The sequence below is a fragment of the Pelophylax lessonae genome (genome assembly GCF_965119305.1).
Source record: "Pelophylax lessonae genome assembly, chromosome: 2".
NCBI lineage: Eukaryota > Metazoa > Chordata > Amphibia > Anura > Ranidae > Pelophylax > Pelophylax lessonae.
In genome coordinates, this window is record NC_138769.1 from 512,728,486 (window position 1) to 512,740,917 (window position 12,432).

At 41.4% G+C, this 12,432-nt stretch overlaps 1 protein-coding gene across 1 annotated transcript in view; it reads right to left on the reverse strand.

Annotated features, from left to right (window-relative positions):
- The window catches only part of UCHL3 (ubiquitin C-terminal hydrolase L3), a gene marked incomplete at its 5' end in the record, with an annotated part of 129,650 nt that overhangs the window by 75,644 nt on the left and 41,574 nt on the right, over positions 1–12,432 (reverse strand). The window contains 2 exons of the mRNA XM_082248132.1: positions 5,422–5,507; positions 7,989–8,145. Of these exons, the coding sequence (XP_082104258.1) occupies positions 5,422–5,507; positions 7,989–8,145 (243 nt within the window). The remainder of the gene's footprint in view (positions 1–5,421; positions 5,508–7,988; positions 8,146–12,432) is intronic.

Consider the following 12,432-nt stretch of genomic DNA (forward strand, 5'->3'; position numbering starts at 1 on the left):
ATTGTATAGGCAAAAGGTTTTACAAAGACTTTATGGGGGGGAAAAACAGCAGAACTGGGTCTTTCCAACCTTGCTTTCTTCAGCAAAGCAGGAGTTTATAGAAACCAATGTCTTTGAACCAAGTAATACCAGGTTGATTTACTAAAACTGGAAAATTCTAAATCTGGTGTAGCTTCGCATAGAAACCAATCAGCTTTCGCTTTTTTTTTTTTTTTTTTGTTCAAGCCTAAAGTATAACTAAAGACATTTTTTTTTTTTTTTTGGATAGCGTGGAGATGGATTAGAACACCTGAGAAAAGATATACAGTGCCTTGCAAAAGTATTCGCCCCCTTGGCATTTTTCGTGTTTTGTTGCCTCGCAACCTGGAATTAACATGGATAGCTTGAGGATTTGCATCATTTAATTTAAAGAACATGCCTATTACTTTGAAGATTTTTTTTTTTTTTTTTTTTTTAATGTGAAGCAAACAACAAATAGGCCAAAATAACAGAAAAAGTCAATGTGCATAACTATTCACCCCCCTAAAGTCAATACTTTGTAGAGCCACCTTTTGCTGCAATCACAGCTCCAAGTCGCTTTGGATAAGTCTCTATGAGCTTGCCACATCTTACCACTGGGATTTTTGCTGATTCCTCTTTGCAAAACTGCTCCAGCTCCTTCAAGGTGGATGGTTTGCGCTTGTGAACAGCAATCTAAGTCTGACCACAGATTTTCTATTGGATTGAGGTCTGGGCTTTGACTAGGCCATTCCAACACATTTACATGTTACCCCTTAAACCAAAGTATTGCTTTAGCAGTGTGTTTGCGGCCATTGTCCTGCTGGAAGGTGAACCTCCGTCCTATCCTCATATTACGCACAGAGTGGTACAGGTTTTGCCCAAGAATACCCCTGTATTTAGCATCATCCATCTTTCCCTCAACTCTGACCAATTTCCCAGTCCCGGCTGCAGAAAAACATCCCCACAGCATGATGCTACAACCACCACGTTTCACTGTGGGGATGGTGTTCTTTGGGTGATATTATGTGTTGGGTTTGCGCCAGACAGAGTTTTCTTTGATGGCGGAAAAATTTAAATTTTACTCTCATCAGACCAGAGCACCTTCCTCCATACATTTTGGGAGTCTCTCGCATGCCTTTTCGCAAACTCAAAATGTGCCATTTTGTTGTTTGCTAAAAGTAATGGCTTTCTTTTGGCCACTCTGCCATAAAGTCCAACTCTATGGAGCGTACAGCTTATTGTCCTCCTATGTACAGATACTCCAGTCTCTGCTGTGGAACTCTGAAGCTCCTCCAGGGTTGCCTTCGGTCTCTGTGCTGCCTCTCTGATTAATGCCCTCCTTGCCCGGTCCCTGAGTTTTGGTGGCGGGCCATCTCTTGGCAGGTTTGCTGTTGTGCCATGTTCTTTCCATTTGGTTACAATAGTTTTGATGGTGCTCCTGGGGGGGGGGGGCTCATCAAAGATGTGGATATTTTTTTTTATAACCCTACCCTGACTTGTACTTCTCAACAACATTGTCCCTTACTTGTTTGGAGATCCTTGGTCTTCATGGCAGTGTTTGGTTAGTGGTGCCTCTTGCTTAGGTGTTAAAACCTCTGGGGCCTTTCAAAAAAAAAAAAAGGTGTGTATATGCAATGACCGATCATGTGACACTTAGATTGCACACAGGTGGACATCATTTCACTAATTATGTGACTTCTGAAGGTAATTGGTTGCACCAGAGCTTTTTATGGGCTTCATAAAGTGGTGAATACATACGCACATGCCAATTTTCTGTTTTCTATTTCTAAAAAATAGTTTTATGTATATATTTTTCTCCTTTCACTTCAACTTAGATAATTGTGTTTTGATCCATCACATAAAATTCAGATTAACAAAACATTGATCTTAAGGCTTGAATGTAACAAAATAGGTAAAAAGTTAAGGGGGTGAATACTTTTGCAAGGCACTGTACCTGTGCTCAAATCCCAATAGCTATGTAAACTTTCAGGTGCTACAGAGGTGTGACCACATATTAAACACTGCAAATTATGGATGGACCCTCTGCACAATGCTATACACCCTTTCCAGCAAACTATGCAATGTAAAACTGAGATTTTTAGGTCACACTTATTGCAATACATGCTTAAGCTGGCCAACTGCATCAAAGCATTCCCACTTATTGCCAGTCCTACACTGCTTTGCCACTAAAAATGCAATGGTGGACAGGATTGGGAATATGTGGTCACACACCTTTAGCACCTAATAGTTTAAAAACATTTACAAGCTATTGGGATTTGAGCACAAAACATGTACAAGCTATTGGGATTTGAGCACAAGTATATCTTTTCTCTGTTTTAAAGCCGGTTAGTGACCAGACCTGAACCTAGTAAGCTCTCCCCCCACCTTGTGTCTTTATCCCCAGGTTGGAATGGTGTCCACCATAGCATTTGCAGTGTAGGACTGGTCATAAGAGGGATTACTTTGACGCAGTTGGCTAGTTAAAGGCATGTATTGCAAAATGTGTGAACTAAAAATCTCAGTTTTTCATTGCATTGTTTGCTGGAAAAGGTGTATAGCAGTGTGCGGAGGGTCCATCCAGAATTTGTAGAATTAGAACACCTGTCAGTTTTTACTGCGGTCTATGCCCCGTAAGGAGATTGACCCTCTCTGTGTGTCCCGTTTACCATTATCATTGAAAGTGAAATTAAAAGAAAATCCCAAATTTTGGTTCGTCCCCAGAAAATAAATAGCTGGGAAATCTTCTAATGGGGACACTAGTTTTGGCGAACTCGCGGTCTAGAGCTGCATGATTCTGGATAAAATGAGAATCATGATTTTTTTTGCTTAGAATAAAGATAAAGATTCTCGGCGTAACATCTTTTACATTTTACAAAAAACTGTGCTAACTTTATATTTTTTTTTTTAAAATTAAAGTGTATTTTTTTTTTTTTTAAAAACTGCGTTTGAAAGACTTCTGCGCATATACAGTGTGACAAAGATTAAAACGATAGCCATTTTATTCTCTAGGCTCTATGCTAAAAAAAAAAATTATATATATATATATATTATATATATATATATATATATATATATATATATATAAAATGTTTGGGGGTTCTAAGTAATTAACTAGCGAAAGATACTGATTTTAACTTGTAAGCAACAAGTGTCAGAAAAAGGCTTAGTGTTTAAAGCGGAGTTCCGCCCGTTTTTGTGTTAATTAAAAGTCAGGAGCTACAAAAAGTGTAGCTGATCACTTTTAATAAGCACACACTCACCTGTCCCATGGTCCATCGATGCGGCCGGCAGGAGCCTCGGATCTTCCCCTCTGCGGTGCTGGCATCTCGTGGGCACCCGGCTGTTACAGCTTGTGGCTCAACAGCCGGGTGCGCACTGCACGTCCTGAGTGGACGGGCAATCTTCTGGGACCTGTGACGTGTCCCAGAAGACTGCAGGGAGGGAGATGGTGAGAACTTCCCCTCAAGCCGCCTAGGTGACCCGAGCAGAAGTGGGAGCGGGTACCTGTCAAATCTAGGTACCCGCTACCCCCTCCCCCAAAAATGACATGCCAAATGTGGCATGTCAGGGGGTCAGGAGACCTTAACCACTTTACCACTAAGCCTATTTTTGACACTTTTTGTTTACAAGTTTAAATCAGTATTTTTTGCTAGAAAACTACTTAAAACCCGCAAACATTATATATATTTTTTTAGCAAAGACTCTGGAGAATAAAAGGTCGGTCATTGCAAAATTTTTTGTCACGCGGTATTTGCGCAGCGGTCTTTAAAACGCCATTTTTTTTGGAAAAAATTTGAAAAATCACATTTCACTGCATTTAAAAAATACTAAACAGTAAAGTTAGCCCATTTTTTTTGTATATTGTGAAAGATGTCACGCCAAGTAAATAGATACCCAACATGTTACGGTTTAAAATTGCGCCCCCCCGTGGGATGGCGACAAACTACGGTCAATAGAGATCTCAATCTGCGATGCTTTAAATTTATTTAACGGTTACCAGTTTAGAGTTAGAGTGTAGCTCTTTTTTTTAAATTATTGCCCACGCTCTGGCGATCGCGGCGATACCTCGCATGTGTGGTTTGAACAGCGATTTCATTCGCGGCCCGACTTTTTTTGTTTAACTTTATTACAGGTTTTTTAAAAAAAAAAAAATCTGATCACTTTTATTGCTGTCACAAGCAATGTAAACATCCCTTGTGACACCAATATGTAGTGACAGGTACACTTTATGGAGGGATCGAGGGTCTAAAAGACCCTAGACCCCTCCACTACACTTCCCTGTATGCAAAACGCCAAAAATGGCATTTTTGCATACAGCCGTTTTTCAAATCTGCCGCCTTTTGCAGCACAGTAACCCGGAAGTGACGTCATGGACGCCGCCTCCGGGTTACGTCATCGGAGACCCGATCGATGCCGTTTCCGGCATTCATCGGGACTCCATCCAGCCGGCGGACGCGCCGGCTGGGTGCTAGGGGCTCCCGGTGGGACGGGAGCCCCGAGCAAAGCCACGGAAGGGGGGGGGGGCTCCTGGGATCGATGACGCTCATCTCCCAGGAGTCAATGCAAGAAGGAAGTGACGGCGCGTCCGCAGAGGGAGGAAGGAAGGTAAAGTATATTTTCTTTAAAAACAAGGTAAGTGAATAACAAAAAAAAAAAAAAAAAAAAATTAAATTATCCAATTGTTTTTCAGGTAAATTAAAGCAAGCGGATGGTGAAAAGTTCATTTTTAGGATGGTACTCCGCTTTAAAATGCCCTCCTTTACAGACAGAAGTTCATTCCGAAATTATACATTATAAAACATTGTGATTATAGTTATCTAGCAGCCTTGACAATGTGACATCCACTGACCAGCACCCGCAGATCAGCTTCTGCAGTGATTAATTGCTGCAGAAGAGATGCGCCTCCTGTAAGCCTAAGTGAAGACAAACACACCCACACGTGTAATCCTGCACAGGAGGGCCATCCTGTAGCAGTAAATCTGCCAGGGTGGTCCAAAAGTGGTTAAATGAGAGAAAACCTGAAAGGATCCTTATTTTTAATGGTTTTACCACCTTGAGGCTGGGTACACACTAGCTGAGGTCACAGTTCACACTAGGGGGTTCGGTGCATCCCTGTTCTCCGTTTCAGGTGCGAATAAGGTCTGAATTTGGACCTGAAAACTGAGCCAAAGACGAACAGGACGCTCTTCCAGTGCTGACCACGGCCTCCCCGGAGGTGTGTGAGCCGGCTCTATTGACAGACGGTCACACTCTCCTGTCATCCGGATTGGATGCGGTGAAACCAACATCCAACTCGCACAAGTGTGAACCCAGCCTGAAAATGCCTCTATCCAACCATCAGGGCACAGGAAGTTAGAAATTTAGTGGTTAAACGCTGGAACGATTATTTCAATTAAATAAAATAAAAAAATGTTTGCTTACTTCATCTCTTTCTAGAAACTTGGCTCTTTCATCAGGACTCAATGAAAGGGATTCATCTATAAACTTTTTCAAAGCAGAGTCATTTTCTAAAAAAATAAAAAATGAAAAACACACATCAAAGAAAACCAGACTTTTGGCAATTATGATTAGACCACCTTATTAGGGTCACTGACATTTCAGTCCTCACATGTAGGCCTTTGTTTTGGTGGTGGTAAAATATTTAGACACAAATCCACAAAGATAAGAGATGTAGGGGTCTAACTGTAAATGGTAATTTCAATAATCAAAACGCCCCTTGATTTAACAGCTATTTAGCACTTTGAACAATTCCTGATCTCTGGGGTGATTACACAGCAGAAAGCAGTTTATTATAGTGCTGGAATCTGCGGTATAAAATATTGGGAAAAAATTAAGGTTCCAGATCTTGACTTTGTGGCATAATACACTGGAGAAGATCAAAGTGAGCCAACAGATCAAAACAACTATAGATATACGCTATACAATCTAATTGTCAAGTACAGAATACACATTTACAATGCACCCATGTATCCCCGCCTCATGGCTCTGATACAGAGCCCCGCATAATTTCCTCTTAACCCCCCCCCCCCACCCTCCAAAAATAAATAACTAAACAAATCAAAATAAATGAAAAGCACAACAAAAAAATAAACACAAAAAAGATTGACCACCATATTAAAAATGATGATATTTTGGACACAGGATCAGGGAAAGCATGCCTTATATTTCACTGCTGAGGTGAAATTAATCCATCCACTCCAGGTTTTATGGAATCTGTCTTTTTACAGATTCTGCAAGCTCCTCCACATGCCTTCTCATTCACTGCTTTAATCCAATGTCTCACCATTGGTGGAGAGAACGACTTCCCCACTGCTGCTTTTACAGCAAACCATGTCCACCATTTAAACTTTAAAAATTAGAAGTTAATTTTAAAAACATACGACATTCTTTTGTTAGTCAGAGCACACTGCTCAGAGCCCTTCTCTAAGGGCTTGAATGCCCATGACTTTAGGTGAGTAAATAATGCCCACCTGCCATCCCCATGTGCCCCCATTTGCCAATGAAAGGGGCCTCCTTCAAAGGATAGGGAGGGCTTAGTACCAAGGATAGGGAAATCAAGATTTTTCTAGTAATAAAATGAAAGTTTTACAGAGCGGTCATCCTGATGGTGGTTCAATGAGTCACTGACCCAGAAATATGCAAATACTTTACTTAGCAAAATACAGCAATGTTTTAAATCATAAAAGTGCTAAAAACACATCCTGAGCAAATAGACTTCCAAAAATGAACTGGCATACCCCCTGCCAGTCTAACCAGCTTGTATTTTAGTTCCTAATTTCATAAACTAGACAGCTTTAGGCTTCATGCACACTGGTTTATTGTAAATGCGGTTTCTCATGACAGGAGAAAATCAGCATTAAACTCACCTAACTTATGAGAGTTTAGCAGCATTGAGTTTATTTCATGTCAGAATTTGAATCTATTCTGGCCATTCTAGCGTTTAGGCACCTTTATGTGCGTTTAGCGTTTTTATGCCCAAAAGGCTCCTCTCCTAAACGTGATTCTTCTGCATTCAGAAGAGGTACTTTTACAGCCTTTAAACTTTGCTGCATGCCTGTGTGTGCATGGACACATAGGCTTTTATTGAGTGGAGATCATGGGCTTTTGCGAACAAAAAAAAAAAAAAAAAGTCAAAAGCTCCTAAACGTGAGTTTAGGACCAGCAGTGTGCATGAGGTCTTAGGTTTTATTTCTGTAACCTAGGAGAATCATTTTAGGCCAACTCAGAAAAGGATGTACTAAGACTGGAGAAAACAGGATCAGAAGCAACTTTGCATGGCAACCAATCAGCTTTTACCTTTCATTTTCAAAGCATAAAGCAGAGTTCCACTCAAGAGTGGAACTTCCTCTCACCTGTCTCCACCCCCCCCCCTCCAGTGCCACATTTGGCACCTTTCAGGGAGGGAGGGGGGAGCGGGGGACCTGTTTTTGTACGGCCCCCTACTCCTCCCTCTGCTTCCTGGCCAATTACCGAACGCAGCGCGCTTCATGCATGCGCAGTAGCAACCCGGCCGTGAAGCCGCAAAGGCTTCACTGCTGGGTTCCCTTACCGGCAATGGCAGCAGCACCCAACAGCCGATGGAAACTCCAGGAAAGGTAAGTGTCCTAATATTAAAAGTCAGCAGCTACAGTATGTGTAGCTGCTGACTTTTTATTTTTGGAGGGGGGGCGAACACCGCTTTAACTGAAGAAGATGAAGTTAGAAGACTGGTTACTGCCCAACTACTCCAGCCCCGGCAAAATTCCTCCATAGTATTTCTTATTACCTGACAATTTTTCATGAACAAAGAACAAAAAAAAATTAAATTTTTTTTAAATAAAATTTTACTTTACTTCACAAGGAATATCTTTATCTGAAAGTAAGTTACCAGTGTGTCCCTGAGAGAAATAAGCAGCTATTAAGGCTGCAAAGAGCACATCTAAGTTGGTACTGCAGCACCACCTGGTGGTTAAAATTTTAGTTGTATTTTGGAAAAATGTTCTACTTACCAAAAAGAAGCTTTTCTCTGTTGTTTGCCACTGCATGAATAAGGCCGATTGTTCCACAGGCATTGCTTATTGTTTGCTTCATGAAGTAAACCGAGGAGTCCACATCTTGACCGTGGGATTTAATTTTTTCTTCTTCCTCCGTTTTAAATAACTCATACTGGGGACAAGGAAAATAAACAAAAACATTTGAATAATTTAGATTTTATAAATAATTTCAACCAAATGTCATTTATTGCTTCATTTATACTTGAAACAATGTGGGGAAAACCTCATTCATTCACAGCATAGGATAAGCCAAGAAAACCCACCTCAGACAAATTCTGACCATCATAAAAGAGCATTTCCAATTCAGCAAACCACTACTACTACCAGCAGGCAAGGATACGAATAATGAATCCAGCCTCTGTGGTATGGAAGCATCTAAAGGACACACTATTGTCAGGACCTCCGTTTTAAGTTTCTAGCTCAGGTAACAGGGAGAGGCTGTTTAGATGCTATGGACAACAACCGTTTAAACACACAATATCATAAGTCACGGCCATAGTATAAATTCTCTTCAGGAATCTGAAAAAGATTACACAAGGTCACAATCTTTATTTAAAAAAAGGATTTTGTTGGAAATCCCACAACCACTGACAGAGAATACAACAAACACTACAGCAAACGCAACCTTTCTAGACACATGGTCACTTCTTTAACCAATTCAATACTGGGCACTCTTTTCCCCTTCCTGCCCAGACCAAATTTTCAGCTTTTAGTGCTGTCACACTTTGAATGACATTTACTCAGTCATGCTAAATTTTTACAATTTTTTCACACAAATACAGCTTTCTTTTGGTGGTATTTGATCAGCACTAGGTTTGTTTTTTTTGCAATAGAAAAAGAAAAAAAAAAAAAAACAACCAACATACAACAAAAACTATTTTTGGTTATAAAAAATATCCAATAAAATCAAAATTTAGGCACGAATTTCAGCCACAATGTATTCTGCTAGAGGTCTTACGTAGAACAAAATATTCCAATAAGTGTATAATAATTGGTTTGTGTGAAAGTTATAGTGTCTACAAGCCATCAATAAAAATTGTTCAATCCTGATGTACTGACTGCCCATCTAATTTCTTGAGGCCTGAAAATGTAGGGCAGTATAAATACCCCACAAAATGACTGTCCAAGGTATTTAGTAAGTGGTTTGGAGAGTTTTTTTGAAGTTGTAATTTTTTCCCCACAATTCTTAAGAAAATAGAGACTTATTTTTTCCACAAAATTGCCATATTAACAAGTTATAACTCACAATGGGCATAAGCATACTTAAAATTACACCACAAAATACATTCGGTCACTCCTCCCAAGTACGGGTATACCATGTGTGAGACTTTCACAGCCTAGCCATATAGAGAGGCCCAACATCCAAGGAGCACCATCTAGGTCTTCTAGGGGCATAATTTACACCTCTGATTTCCTGACAACACATTACATTTTTTTTTTTTTTTAAGACCCTGGAGCACCAGGACAATGGAATCACCCACAGAATGACCCCATTTTGGAAAGTAAACACCAAAATGCAAATTATATAAGGGACAATGAGTCTGAACATTGTGTAAAAAAAAAAAAAAAAAAAAGTCGTCAATTTATAAGATATTCCTAAATTCATAGCATGTACATGCAAAGAATTACACCCCAAAATATATTCTGCTACTTCTTCAGAGTATGGGGATACCATATGTGCGAGACTTTGTGTAGACATGTGGATGCTGCACTGCTGATAGTGCTGATGTGGAGATGATCACTGGTACACTGACAGATGTGGATTTGACACTGACAGGTGTGTGTACACTGGGGACACTTGCTGGGTGATCAGTGTGAGTAAAGCAGTGAAAACGCTGTAAACTCCTTGATCTCCAGCTGGCAACAAAGATCGGCTCTCCTCCTCACTTGTTTGATCTGTGTGAGGCTCCACAGTAATGTCCACCATTGATATCAATCCCGGACTAACGCAAAATGGTCACAACGGCTACAAAAACATGGCCGCCAGCCTACACAATATAGGCTACAACAAAATGGTGGCTCCACAAGGCACAGGCACAGATAAGGAAGGGGGGCCGTGGCAGGAGCCCCCCCCCCCCCCAATCGCCAGTACTGCACCCTGTCCCAGCCCCAGGAGGTAGGCCAAACCACCATACAACCTAATTATAGGTGGAGGGGGGTTGATGACCCACAGGACCACCAGGATACAAGGGAGGGGGTGCCCAATGGGAGGAAGCAACCAACTGTCCCCAGGAGGGACCCACATCCACCCCAAAACCCTCAGGGGGGGAGGGGGGCACAGTTACCATACAAGGAACCAGACGGGCACCGCTCCAGACAGAACCCCTCGCCATCAAATTGGGGGGGCTGTCGGCCAGGAGGAACACTGCGACGGGGGCCAAAACCCGGTTGTATGCGACCTCACGAGATGTTTAACTCACAGGCCAGCCCCCATCCAGTGGGGCTATGACGCGGCTGACCTAGTTAGTGCGGAGCTGTGGTCTGACCGCTCGCTGGCCAAACTGGGGTGACCACTGGATCTAGATTATTCAGTCCGTCGCCCAATCTGGCAGTTGATTGTATATCTCACAGGAAGAAGGAAAAAAAAAAAAGAGAAAAAAATCTAATTAAAAAGAAAAAAATTGCCAGGACCAGAGATCCCAGCAAGGGACTAAGTCCTTACTCCTGACTAGGCAGAAAAAAAGACAAAAAACTGAGTACCTAAAGCTGAGGGGGGGGGGGGTGAGGGGAGTATACCTCCTGGGACTGCCTATAGGCATAGTCCAGTTCTTTTTCTGCCTAGTGTCCTTCTCCTGTAGGGGGCAGTATAACCCAACGGTCAAGATAGGCGGACACTGTGTCCATGAAGGAAAGAGAAATGTCAATTTACAATTGATTTTATATGTGTTTAAATAAAGGTGGAACTATATTGACTCTTAAGACATTGTCTGGATTGTAAATTGCCTCTAAAGTCACAGGGTAAAGTTACAGTACATGTCCATTTTGCATTAGAAAAAGGGATGTTGACAATTTTATTAAGTTGGCATTCCATCCATGTATAGACAATATTTCTCGTCAGAGTACTACTTCTCCCTTGAACACTCAAAGAAGAAAAAAAAAAAAAAAAAAAAGTGTCCCAGGGCACCAAACCCACACACAACAGTATAAAGTAGGGGATATCCACTGCTAATTTCATACCAATCGGTCGGGAATAGACAGGGGAGCCCAGCAACCAATTAAATCTGACAAAAGATCAAAAAGACAAAGAGGTTGCAATAAATTAGCTCAACACTGGTTTGTGAAAAATTAGAAAAAATGTTTTTAATAAAAAGGACCATATTTTATATATATATATATATATATATATATATATATATATATATAATCAGACTAAAACAAAAAGGACCTGTGAGATCTCTCCCAAAAGTAACCAACTCGTCCTACTCATTAAAAATACTGAGAGCACAATATCACTCCACCCCGTGCCCAAGGCCACCCCAACCCACACAGACCACCCAGCAAAGTAGCAATGCACCCAAATGGGGGATCAATAATGATGTAATTCTCTGATAAATAGCTGAAAGTGTAAGATGATTCAGTAGAATGAGATCACAAATTTTCTCAATACTCGGATCCCCTAACCGGAATTCAGGCTCCTGGGAACTATTGGCTCTAGGATAGGAGGGACTGGGTATCACAACAGTGGAAAGCATGGATTATATATGGAATATGCCACTCCTACAAAGTGAATGAGTGGGGATGGTATTGCCCCCTTGTGTCTGAGAGTAGCTGTGCCATTTCCATATAGTTAAACACTGAAGTGTCAGGACCTCCTGAGGGGGCTCAGATATGAATTTTGGATTCAGAGTGAGGATTAGGTCAAACCTCTATATGATCCAAGCCCGCTGTCCATGCTCAGGGCTCCACAGTGTAATCGCAATGTCATGAACTGCAAGTCCATTCTATCAAGCGGATATTGAATGATAAGACAGCTCACTCAGCTACACCCTCTGTTGGTTAACTCCTGAATAGTAGTTCGCTATGAGAACCGACTGTGTGCAAGTCCCAAGCTAGTGAACAAAATCGCTTTCATTTAGCAGTGGACATACAGACTGCAGGCTGATCGTCTGCCTGCAAGTTAAAAAAATGTCCAGTGAGCACATTGCACAGTTTGGTGTATCCGCCAGGATATTACATCAATATGATTAAAGAGTTCCTCTTACCAGACCATGGCAGGAAAAACAGTAGAGATGTTTGTCAGTGATCAGCTCGATATAGGCAAATTCTTGCAAAACAGGTGCCGGTAAGCGAGTGTTCACTGGGTGATGAGCCGGAGGGTAAGCAAGCTGAGCTGTGGCTGGTTTGTCTTGTGTGAATTGTGTCCTCTGTTGCAGATTCTTTCCAAGTGTCTCTGGCCAAA